The sequence below is a fragment of the Trachypithecus francoisi genome, unplaced genomic scaffold, assembly GCF_009764315.1.
Source record: "Trachypithecus francoisi isolate TF-2019V2 unplaced genomic scaffold, Tfra_2.0 Lachesis_group0, whole genome shotgun sequence".
Taxonomy (NCBI): Eukaryota; Metazoa; Chordata; class Mammalia; order Primates; family Cercopithecidae; genus Trachypithecus; species Trachypithecus francoisi.
This window is the reverse complement of record NW_022681453.1, coordinates 53,623,474-53,635,395: the sequence shown is the minus strand read 5'-3', so window position 1 is coordinate 53,635,395 and position 11,922 is coordinate 53,623,474. Positions and strand designations below refer to the sequence as shown.

Below are 11,922 nucleotides of genomic sequence, written 5' to 3'. Positions count from 1 at the left end.
TGGCGCCGCGGCTGCGGGAGGGACCTGGCCTTGGTCTCGGAGGAAGGCGGTGAGGCGGGGCCAGAGCCACGGGGCGGGACTGGGGGCAGGGCCGGGAGCAAGAGGGATGCGAGCTGGAGCCTAAGGGACCGGGAGTTGTGGGTAGGACCGGGGCGGGGCTGGAGATTAGACCGGTCTGTGGGGCGGGGCTTGTGAGGAGGGGGCGGGGCTACTGTACAGGGGGGGCCCTGTTAGAATAGCGAGGTAAAAAGTGGGGTTAAACAGAAGAGGAGTACTCGGGAGAGAAAGGGCGGAGCTTTGGACGAGTCTGGAAAGTGGAGCTGGACTAGAAATAAAGAACAGAGTTGGAAAAAACGACGCGAGGCTGAAGGGAGCAGGCGGGGCTTGGGCAGGCAGCGGGCGGAGCTGTAGGGAAAGGGCAGGACCGATTAGGGATAACGGGGCGTGACAGAAGGAAAGGGAAGAAACTCGGGAAAAGTAAAGGAGAGGTGCTAGAGAAAAGGTATGGGTCTGAGAGATGGGGCTGGTTTGGGGCCGGTGGGTGTGAAAGGGCTTGTGTCTGGTAAAGCGGCGGGAACTGTGTGGGTTGGCACGGATGTGCTGTGGATTGCTGGTTGGAAGATGGTGCCAAAACAGCTGATTTAATGTGAGTGGGCCACCTCCTAGCAATGTGAACGTGGGCAAGTTCAGTTCTTCAAGTTCCTTATTTGTAAAACAGAGCTCGAAAACTCTATTGCTAGCTCTTGAGGGTTTCAGAGAACTTGGATGGCAGGGGAGACATCCTTAAACAATACTCCAGTTTTGTCATCAAAGAGGAGCGTGAAAGGTTCTTCCAGGGTTCTGGGACAAAGTCCAAAGCATCTGAAAGCTTCTCTCTTATCTTAATGCAAACTTTGCATTTGACCCACTAAAATGTCTGTTTTCTAAAAACCATCCCAATAAGATCGACATGCCAGGAAGAGGTTTGCTGATTAAGATCTTGGAATCTGAAGTCAAACTGATGAATTCTCTTAAACAAATGATTCATCCTCTCAGAGCCTCAGTTTCCTTATGTGTAAAGTGGGAATAATATATAGTACCTGTTCTCACAGAGTTGTTGTGAGAATTAAATGAGGTGATGCTTGTAAATCACCTAGCACACGGTTTGACATGTAGTGAATATTCAAAGAAAATATTATCTGTTATTATCCTTATTAAAATAACTCAGAATAAATGGATCAAAGCAGAGTTATAACTAAGTCATCTCCTTTAGTGGTCAGGAATTCGTTTGAGAATCTGGTGAAAACTTTGGGCCATGTGCAGGATTCGGATTTTATGGAAAAAAGAAAAAACAACTGTGGGCCTCTCTCCTGAGGAAAACATACCAAGTTTCACTTATTAAAGTCTTTGAAGAATGTATGAAGAAGTGATTGGATGAACGTGTTAGGATGGGGATGAATCTAGCTGAAGCCATCCTGGTTCCCCCCTTCTTGATGTGGCCCCAGTCCTTGGGTCCCATAGTCTTCCTTCCCCAATATGCATGAGACAGAGGTGGAGTGAAGATCAGCTTTATTATTGGCATGAAGGCAGGGAGGTGGTGATAGTGCCAGGCCCTCTGCAGGCAAGGAGGCGGAGGGCTTATCAGCCAGCATCGATCCTCCAAGTTGGTCCTCCCAGTGAGGTCCAGGGTTCCAGGTGCCTCTGGCTTAAAGCAGAAGCAGTGGGTGAGCAGACGAGCAGACTGCGAGGCATTGGATATGTGGAATCCTCAGGGCTGCTCTGGAGCTGGGGTCGGGCTGGGGTTGGCAGGGGGTGGGGGCCGAGGCTGGATGTCTCTGGTGCGCATATAGGACAGCAGCTGCTCCGGGATCTCGGCCAGCACATCCTTGGCCAGTCGGGCCATGCTCAACACCTGGTTCCCCGACCGGTCAACATAGTCTCGGAATGGGACGAACTGGGTCAGGCACAGACAAAAAGAGAGAAGCCATGACCAGGAGAGAGGGCATGGGGGTACAGCTGGGAGGCTTCTTTTTTGATCCCCAGCATCTCTTTCCAACTATCATAGTATCTCCCTCCCCACATCTTGAACAGTTTTGTACATTTGCTTTCTCTCCACCTACTTTTTTTTCCACCCTCAACCCACTCCAGTTTGGCTTCACACAGGCCATTGAAACTGCTCTTGCTGATGTCGTCAGTGGCCCTGTGTTGCTAAATCAGTCCAGTGAACAGTAATTTTTAGTCCTCATCTTGCTTGACTTCTCTTTAGCTTTCCATTACATTTGACCATAATTCTTCTGGACACATCCCACTCTTGACACCACACTCTTCTGGCTTCTTGCTTACCTTTCTTGAAGCTCCCCCCTCCCACCACCATTCCTCTGGGTCTACTTGCTCTCTAAACCTGGTCACATCTCTCTCTCATCTCTCTTCCTGGATGATTTCATACACTTCCATGACTTTAAAAATTGTTCCCTGGAAGGAAGTAGAGCAGGCCAGGAGGTAGGGAGGGAGACTGGAAAGGAGGGATCAGGGGAGAAAAGAGGCAGGGACCAGGGAGAAGGGATCCTGAGAACAGGAGGAGGCCAGAGAGATGGAGTTGGGGCAAGAAGGAGGAGGAGTCTGTGAGAAGGGGCTGGGAAGAGAGACAGGCCTAGGAGAGGGTCTTAGGGAGAGGAGAAGAAGAAATGAGGTGTAGGGGGAGAGGGGCTGATAAGGGAGAAAAAAACAAAAGAAAACCTGTTTCCTAATGACTGCCAAATGTATATATCCATCCATGACCTCTTTTTAAAAAATTATGTTTTATTTTTATTTATTTTTTTTCTTTTGAGACGGAGTTTCACTCTTGTTGCCCAGGCTGGAGTGCAATGGTGCGATCTTGGCTCACCGCAACCTCTGCCTCCCCCCAGGTTCAAGTGATTCTCCTGCCTCAGCCTCCCAAGTAGCTGGGATTACAGACATGCACCACCACGCCCGGCTAATTTTGTATTTTTAGTAGAGACAGGGTTTCTCCATGTTGGTCAGGCTGGTTTCGAACTCCCAACCTCAGGTGGTCCACCTGCCTCAGCCTCCCAAAGTGCTGGGATTTACAGCCCCCCTCACTCCCCATCATCATCTAATCATCAAGTCTTGTAACATTTTCTTCTTAAATATCTTTTGAACCTGCCACTTTCTCTCCCTTCCCACTGCTTCCAGCCAGATCTTTATCACTGCCCTCTGCTACTTCAAAGGCTTCCTCACTAATGAGTCTACTTGCCTTTTCTCTTGCCCTCTTACTGTCCACCCACCATGCATCAGCTACAGAGATCCTTTTAAAATGCCATCTCACTCCCCTATGTAAAATCCTTCAAGAGCTTTCCAATTCTTTTATAACAAACCCCCAAATTTTGCCTCCCTCCTCACACTCAGTATGATCCTGCTCCCCTAGCTTCTGCATTTTTGTTGATTGGGCCAGTTCCTCTGGGCCTCAGAGCCTTCTCACATGCTGCTCCTCTCCCTGTAATGCTTATCACCTCCCCCTTTGGTCTCGGCAAGCTAAAGAACCGTTTCCTGACTACTGTACCTATGTTAGGTCCCTGTTACAGGCTTTCACAGTGGCATTTGCTATTCCTCTGGAGTACTTATCACAATCTAATGAGATATTTATTTGCGTGATTATTTATTGTTGGTTGCCTCCACTAGAGGGCAGGGGCCTTGGGGATCTCCCGACCTACACCATGGATGCACCAAGGCTGCAGCAACCTTCCTATATATCAAAAAGGATGTATTCAATGAAGGAGAAAGGATGAAAGAGTGACGGGGAAAAAAGTAGGAGACTGAGAAGGCAGTAAGTGTGAGTGGCTCCCAACTTAGCCTATTCTTCTCACTGTGCCTCTCAGCTCCGCAGCCTCTCCCAGGTCAGGTCTACCTGAACGATGTCCCGCTCTGCGTAGCGTCCTCTAGAGGACACGCGCACATCATCACCGTCCAACTCTTCCATTGCTGCAGAAAAGACACCCCTCAGCTGATTGGCCTCTCCAGCCCCACCCCCATGTTGCCACCTCCCTTTGAGCTCCCCTTTGGAGTCATCAGAAGAATGCCTAATGCTTGCGATCAAGTCCTACAAATATCAGGCTTTGTCATGGAGTTATTATTATTATTATTATGCCTCCCAGGCAGTCCGTCCTCCCAGGAACCCCAGGGGAAATATTAGTATCATCAGCCTTGATTCTGATAAGGAAACAGGTTCAGAGAAGGTCTGTGACTTGGCCAAGGCTTCACACAAGGGTATCTTACCTTGTCTCTTCTGTGATGCAGGCCCAAGTACCCGACCCCCTCCCACTTTTCTCCTTAATTCTTAGTCCCACTCAGGGACACCCCTTCCTACTCACCCTCAAACATGGCTGGTCCTACACCGACGATAATGATAGACATGGGCAATGAGGAGGCCTGTGGGGGAAAGAGGGTGAACGGTTGGGGCAAGCAGCCATCACCAGGGAGGTGACTGTTGGCAGACAGTTCTCTGAGTATGTGTGTCATGGTTCTGCACATCTTGTAAGCAGAGGCATTGATTCTCTCTGCCCCAGACTACTTTTTGAAGGATGTTTCTATATCAAGCAGCCTTGAAAAATACAGTATTTTCCTCTAGAGCAGAGGGCATATTTGTATACTGTCCAATATAGTTTTAAAACAAGGTCTCCCTGGAGACCTTTGGAACAAAAGGCAAGCATGCTTACTGTCCCTTATAAAAGACTCAAGTTCCCTAAGCTCAGGGTTCCTCTTCTGTAATGCAACCCGCAGTGGCTGCAAGTGTCATCTGTCCCTCTTCACATCATCCAGTGGGAACTGGGACTTAGAGAATTCAAGCAAATGCTAATACTTCAGCTACTGCTTTTGCTGGAAATCAAAGTCCTCTGTCTCTAATCCAAGAGTCTTGTGTCTTCTGCCAGCATCCATGAAACTGGCAGGCTAACTTGTTAGCTTGCAAGTAGGATAAAATCTCAGCCCCTTCACAGTATTAACATTACTCCTCCCTGCCAAGCCCTCCTCCTCAGACTCACGCTGACGATGGCCTCCTTGGTCTGTGTCATGTCAGAGATGACCCCATCAGTGATGATGAGCAGAACGTAGTACTGGGAACCATCAGAGATCTTGGCTGCAGCCCTGGATGAGAGGCCAAATCAGAATCCAGATGAAAGCCAGACAGGCCACAGGAATACCTTACCCCCAGAGCTTCCACAGCCATTGTGTGGGCAGTGGGAAAGCCCTGGGGCTTCTGAAACCCATGCTCCTTCCCCAGACCTGGCAGCCTGCCCCTGCCTGCATATATGTATATATATACACACACACACACACACCTTTTTTTTTTTTTTGAGACAGAATCTCACCCTGTTGCCCAGGCTGGAGTGCAGTGGTGCGATCTCAGCTCACTGCAACCTCCACCTCCCAGGCTCAGGTGATCCTCCTGCCTCAGCCTCCCGAGTAGCTAGGACTACGGGTGTGTGCCACCATACCTGGTTAATTTTTATATTTTTAGTAGAGATGGGGTTTCACCATGTTGCAGGCTGGTCTCAAACTCCTGACCTCAAGTGATCTGCCTGCCTCAGCCTTTCAAAGTGCTGGGATTACAGGCGTGAGCCACCGTGCCTAGCCTGCCTTCAGTAATACTTATTGAACACTTACTATGGTAGACACTGGAGATAACATGAGGAGAAAAAATAAATCCATCCCAGCCCTCTGGAGTGAGGCAGACATTAATCCAAGAATCACACAAAAAAGTGTAAAATTACCACTGTGATGAGTGCTGTGATGGAAGGGACACTGCTCTGACAGGGTGCCAGAGGGGATCCTGGCCAGGTGCCTGTAATCCCAGCACTTTGGGAGGCCGAGGTGGGCGGATCACTTGAGGCCAGGGATTTGAGACCAGCCTGGCCAACATGGTGAAACCCTGTCTCTATGAAAAATACAAAAAGTAGCCAGGCATGGTGGTGGATGCCTGTAATCCTAGCTACTCGGGAGGCCGAGGCAGGAGAATCCTTGAACCCAGGAGGCGGAGGTTGTAGTGAGCTGAGATTGCGCCACTGCACTCCAGTCTGGGTGATAAGAGTGAGACTCCATCATAGATTAGATAGATAGATAGATAGATAGATAGATAGATAGATAGATAGACAGACAGACAAATGGGATCCTGATATGACCCAGAAGGTCAGCGAAGGTTTCTTTAAGGAAGTGATGTTTGAGGATAGAGAGGCTAAATGAAAGAGGAGGAGGATCTTTCTAGGAAGGGGGAACAGTAAGGCCAAAGGCACTAGAGTGGGGCTAAACGACAACTCCCCTGTGTGGAGGTCAGGAATTGAGGGAAGCAGAGTGGGCTATGTGGCTGAGGAAGCACAGAGCTTAGACACACAGGGATTTATCAACCCCTGGCAAGATTTTGATGTTTATACACAAGCAAGAGCAAAGGCTGAGGGCTTCCTTGCTTCCCTCTCCCCCACATTTTTTCCCTCTCCCTTCTCCTCTCTGCTGACCACATCTCATTGCCTGGGCTGTTGGGCCCCGTGCAGTCTTCCCCTGGTCAATCTAATAGCTGCTTCCAGAGCTCCTTTTCCTTCTCTCACCAGTCTTTGAAGCCAAGATTTTTTTTTTCCACCTGAAAAGGATGTCAGAAGTTATTGAGTCCAGTCCCTTTATTATGCATATTCAAAAAAAAAAAAAAAAAAAGACCTAGAGAGGGCACAAAGGTAGTGGGAGACCCTGGTCTCTTGACTTCCAGTCTCCAGTCCTGTGCAGATTGGAAAGGATGAAGCTGTGCTGTCCAGTAAGGTAGCCTTAGCTGCATGTGGCTATTGAAATTTAAATTAATTAAATATAATTAAACATTCAGTTCCTTGGCCACCCTAGCTACTTTCACGTGCTCCATATCCATATGTGGCCGGTGAATACCATATTGGCCTGCACAGATACAGAACTTCTCCATCATTGCAGAAAGTGCTATTGGACGGTGCTGTATTGAAACCTGATCTCAAAATGTGAGGAAAGGCACGGAGAGGGCGTAAAATTATAAAATAGCTTTGGGGACAGGTGGGGTGGCTCATGCCTGTAATCTAAGCACTTTGGGAGGCTGAGGCAGGAGAATCACTTGAGACCAAGAGTTTGAGAACAGCGTGGGCAACATAGTGAGGCCTGGTCTCTATGAAAAAAATTAAAATTAACTGGGCTTGGTGGCATGTGCCTATAGTCTCCGCTACTCAGGAGATTGAGTCAGGAGGATTGCATGAGCCCAGTGAGCCATGATGGCACCACTGCACTCCAGTCTGGGAGACAGAGTAAGACCCCAACTGAAATAAAAATAAGTAATAAAATAATTTTGGCTCAGTTTGCCCAGGGCCCAGAGTGGGAGTGGGTCATGATCCTCTTTTTTTTTTTTTTTTTTTTTTTTTTTGAGACAGAGTCTTGCTCTGTTGCCCAGCCTGGAGTACAATGGCACAATCTCAGCTTACGGCAACCTCTACCTCCTGGGTTCAAGCAATTCTCCTGCCTCAGTCTCCTGAATAGCTGGGATTACAGGTGCCCACCACCATGCCCGGCTAATTTTTATATTGTTAGTAGAGACAAGGTTTCACCATGCTGTCCATGCTGGTCTTGAACTCCTGATCTCGAGTGATCCACCCACCTCGGCCTCCCAAAGTGCTGGGATTACAGGCATGAGCCACTGCAGCCGGCCATGATTCTCCTTTACATCCCCTACCCACTTCCTGAATTCTGGTCCTAGCCTCCTCAGAGACCTGGCTTGGTACCTTTTCCTGTCACTTATTTCACAAATAGCAATTGCATACCTACCATGTATCAGGCACCAAACTGGTGCTGAGCATGGAGCAGAATAGGATCTTGTCCTTGGGGAGAGAGAGGTTTAAACTACTAAAATGCATTGAGGTTAGGGCTTTGAGGATGTAACATCTAACCTAAGTACCTGAAAAATGGGTTGGGTTTAGCCAGGTGGTGATGGGGGTAGGAAGTAAAGGGAAAAGTGTTCCAGAGAGAAAGAATGGGTAAGTGCAAACCACGAGGAGTTACATGTAGGACTATAGCAGAGAGGCTGGACCTGGTGACACATCTAAAATCCCAGTGCTTTGGGAGGATGAGATCAGAGGATCCCTTGAGCCCAGGAGTTTGAGACCAGCTGGGCAATGTAGCAAGACCCTGTCTCTACAAAAAATAACAAAATTAGCCTGGCATGGTGACATGCACCTGTGGTCTTGGCTACTTAAAAGTCTCAGGTGGGAGGGAGGATTGGTTGAGCCCAGGAGTTCAAAGCTGCCGTGAGCTACAGTGGTACCACTGCACTCCACCCTGAGCAACAGAGTGAGACCCTGCTCTTAAAAAAATAAATAAATAAGGAACTATAGAAGAGAGGAGACAGTGGGCATAATGGAAGGGTTTGGGGGCACAGGAGGTACATCTTTGGTTCCCTGTAGATGCCTTGCATTTTCAAGGCTATTTTTATCTGGAAGTTAGCTGAGAAAACGGGTGAGTGGCCAGAGGCCAGTCTGTGCCTCACTTGGCTGTAGAGTGGGAAACAGCAGAGTCCATTGTGATCATCAAAATCGCAGATGTATACTTGAAATACATCATCTAATTTGTTTTTTTTTGTTGTTGTTGTTTTGTTTTTTTGAGACAGAGTGTCGCTCTGTCTCCCAGGCTGGAATGCAGTGGTGTGATCTTGGCTAACTGCAAGCTCCGCCTCCCAGGTTCACGCCATTCTCCTGCCTCAGCCTCCCCAGTAGCTGGGACTACCGGCGCCCGCCACCATGCCCAGCTAACTTTTTGTACTTTTTTTAGTAGAGATGGGGTTTCACCGTGTTAGCCAGGATGGTTTCGATCTCCTGACCTCGTGATCCGCCCGCCTCGGCCTCCCAAAGTGCTGGGATTACAGGCGTGAGCCACCATGCCCAGCCATACATGATCTAATTTAATCCTCACCCCCATTCTATAAGGTAGGCACTTTAAAAGTTCCTATTTTTATGGCCAGGTGCAGTGGCTCATGCCTGTAATCCCAGCACTTTGGGAGGCTGAGGGGGTGGATCACCTGAGGTCAGGAGTTCGAGACCAGCCTGGCCAACATGGCGAATCTCCGTCTCTACTAGAATAGAAAAAGTAGCCAGGCATAGTGGTGCGCACCTGTAATCCCAGCTGCTCCTGAGGCTGAGGCAGGAGAATTGCTTGAACCCGGGGTCGGAGGTTGCAGTGAGCCGAGATCATGCCACTGCACTCCAGCCTGGGTGACAGAGCAAGACTCCATCTCCAAAAAAAAAAAAAAAAAAGGTTCCTATGTTTAAAATGAGGAAGCTGAAGCTTGGAGACATTAAGTAGCATCCCCAAGGGGTTATGAAGCTAGAGTCCAAGCCCATGCCTGATCAGCTGAGCCTAAAACTGGAGCTCTTGATTCTCTTACTCTTTATCCCCAGGCCATTCTCTGTATAGTCCTCTGTACACAGTGTACACTCTAGTCATATTAAACTCTTTACTGTTTCATGAACTTGCCCCTTCATTCTTCTGTTTTTCACATGCCATTCCTTCTACCAGGCATGCTCTGCTTCTGTTTCTCTGATAAAGTCTACCTCGTCCTCTAGACCCAGCTGAGTAGTCCCCTTTCTGGTACTGGAGCCTATGCCCTACCCCCTCCCTCTAGGATACTGCTCCACCCACCAAGATGGGCTGTCTGCTCCTCTAAGTGGGTTCTCACTGCATGATCTGCTGGATTAAGCTAGATGACTATAAGTACACTTAAAACACCTTTTTTCCCTAAATTAAACATGGATGCAATGTGAGAAGAATATAAAATTTGCATGAATTTTTAAGATGGAATTCAGAAACTTCAAAGACATTTTCAGCCTGACTGCTTTCAGCTATGCCCCCAGATTCCCCCAGAGGGACGCTGTCGCTTGCCTTTGCCGACAGGCGACTTGCTAGAAAAGTCTGGGAAGCTCTGGTCTACAGAAGGTAATGATTTATTTATATTTCTGTCTCCTGCACCAAGGCGGGAGCTCCCAAGGGCAGGGACTAGATCTGATTCATCTGTGAATCTTCAGTGCCCCAGCAGAGAACTAAGCACACAGCAGATGCCCTTTGAATAGTGATAATGATAATAATAGTAACAGTAATAGCGAACACCTGTAGTATTTATGCTGTGGCAGGCACTGTTCTAGGTGTTTGACATATATTAATTAGTTCTCACAACAACCCTATGAAGTAGACATTGTTACTTTCCTCATTTTACAAATGAGGAATAAGGCACAGAGAGGTTAAGAGTCTTGACCAAAGCCACAGCTAGTGAGTGATAGAACCAGTGTGTTAACTTGGCTAGTCTGGCTCCAGACCCCACACTCAGGATACATTGCCCTTTTACTGAATGTTAACTAAGTGAATGAATAAATTTTAAATTAGTGTAGTTGCATAAGATAATATTTAAGAAGTCCGCTTAATAACAAAAATATGATCAGGTTCCAGTATTAGTGGGGAAAAAAATCAGTAGTGAAATGTTATATGTATAATAATTTGACTATAATTATGGATGCATAAGGAAAGTAACTATATACATCTACATTCCATGGGCAGTATTCAGGGTGATTTCTTACTTCATTTCTCTATTGAAATTTTCTACGGTTATTATTAAAGAATCTATTATCATTACTGCAAATTAGAAAATAAACAAATCTACTAGAATTAATACCTGAGTGATAAAATAATCTGTACAACAAACCCCCATGTGTCAAGTTTGTTATGTAACAAACCTGCACGTGTACCCCTAAACTTAAAACGAAAGTTAAAAAAATAAATAATCTTTGCTAGGGGAAAAAGTATATGGGCTTATAAATCTCACTGAAATCCTTTCACTTTTATTCCCTTTTTGTTTCATCTTTTTTTTTTTTTTGAGATGGAGTCTCGCTCTGTCGCCCAGGCTGGAGTGCAGTGGCCGGATCTCAGCTCACTGCAAGCTCCGCCTCCCGGGTTCACGCCATTCTCCCGCCTCAGCCTCCCGAGCAGCTGGGACTACAGGCGCCCACCACCACGCCCGGCTAGTTTTTTGTATTTTTTAGTAGAGACGGGGTTTCACTGTGTTAGCCAGGATGGTCTCGATCTCCTGACCTCGTGATCCGCCCGTCTCGGCCTCCCAAAGTGCTGGGATTACAGGCTTGAGCCACCGCGCCCGGCCTTTTTTTTTTTTTGAGACGGAGTCTCGCTCTGTCGCCCAGGCTGGAGTGCAGTGGCCGGATCTCAGCTCACTGCAAGCTCCGCCTCCCGGGTTTACGCCATTCTCCTGCCTCAGCCTCCCGAGTAAGCTGGGACTACAGGCGCCCGCCACCTCGCCTGGCTAGTTTTTTGTATTTTTTAGTAGAGACGGGGTTTCACCATGTTAGCCAGGATGGTTTCGATCTCCTGACCTCGTGATCCGCCTGTCTCGGCCTCCCAAAGTGCTGGGATTACAGGCTTGAGCCACCGCGCCCGGCCTGTTTCATCTTTTTACTTCTAAGCTTTCTGAGGGGCTTTGTGTTAGCTGGGTTTCTTCTATTTACTATAAAGTAGGGTTTGCTTTTTTTTTTTTTTTTTGAGACGGAGTCTTGCTCTGCCACCCAGGCTGGAGTGCAGTGGCCGGCTCTCAGCTCACTGCAAGCTCCGCCTCCCGGGTTCACGCCATTCTCCTGTCTCAGCCTCCCGAGTAGCTGGGACTACAGGCGCCCGCCTCGTCGCCCGGCTAGTTTTTTGTATTTTTTAGTAGAGACGGGGTTTCACCATATTAGCCAGGATGGTCTCGATCTCCTGACCTCGTGATCCGCCCATCTCGGCCTCCCAAAGTGCTGGGATTACAGGCTTGAGCCACCGCGCCCGGCCGGGTTTGCTTATTTTTTATTCAATCAAATAATCTTTTTCTTTTTTAAGGTCAAACAGAGCTTATTTATGTTTATTGAC

The 11,922-nt window shown here is 47.9% G+C and overlaps 1 protein-coding gene and 1 long non-coding RNA gene across 2 annotated transcripts in view; one reads left to right on the top strand and one right to left on the bottom strand.

Moving 5' to 3' along the window:
• Positions 1 to 231: 231 nt before the first annotated feature.
• LOC117083213 overlaps positions 232 to 11,922 on the top strand; it is a 15,742-nt gene continuing 4,051 nt past the window's right edge. The window contains exon 1 of the long non-coding RNA XR_004437000.1: positions 232 to 502. This is a non-coding gene — a long non-coding RNA (uncharacterized LOC117083213). The remainder of the gene's footprint in view (positions 503 to 11,922) is intronic.
• CPNE9 (copine family member 9) overlaps positions 1,532 to 11,922 on the bottom strand; it is a 26,716-nt gene continuing 16,325 nt past the window's right edge. Inside the window, exons 18-21 of the mRNA XM_033210584.1 lie at positions 5,016 to 5,118; positions 4,347 to 4,404; positions 3,884 to 3,957; positions 1,532 to 1,933 (exon numbers count right to left, since the gene is read on the bottom strand). Of these exons, the coding sequence (XP_033066475.1) occupies positions 1,748 to 1,933; positions 3,884 to 3,957; positions 4,347 to 4,404; positions 5,016 to 5,118 (421 nt within the window). The 3' untranslated portion in view covers positions 1,532 to 1,747. The remainder of the gene's footprint in view (positions 1,934 to 3,883; positions 3,958 to 4,346; positions 4,405 to 5,015; positions 5,119 to 11,922) is intronic.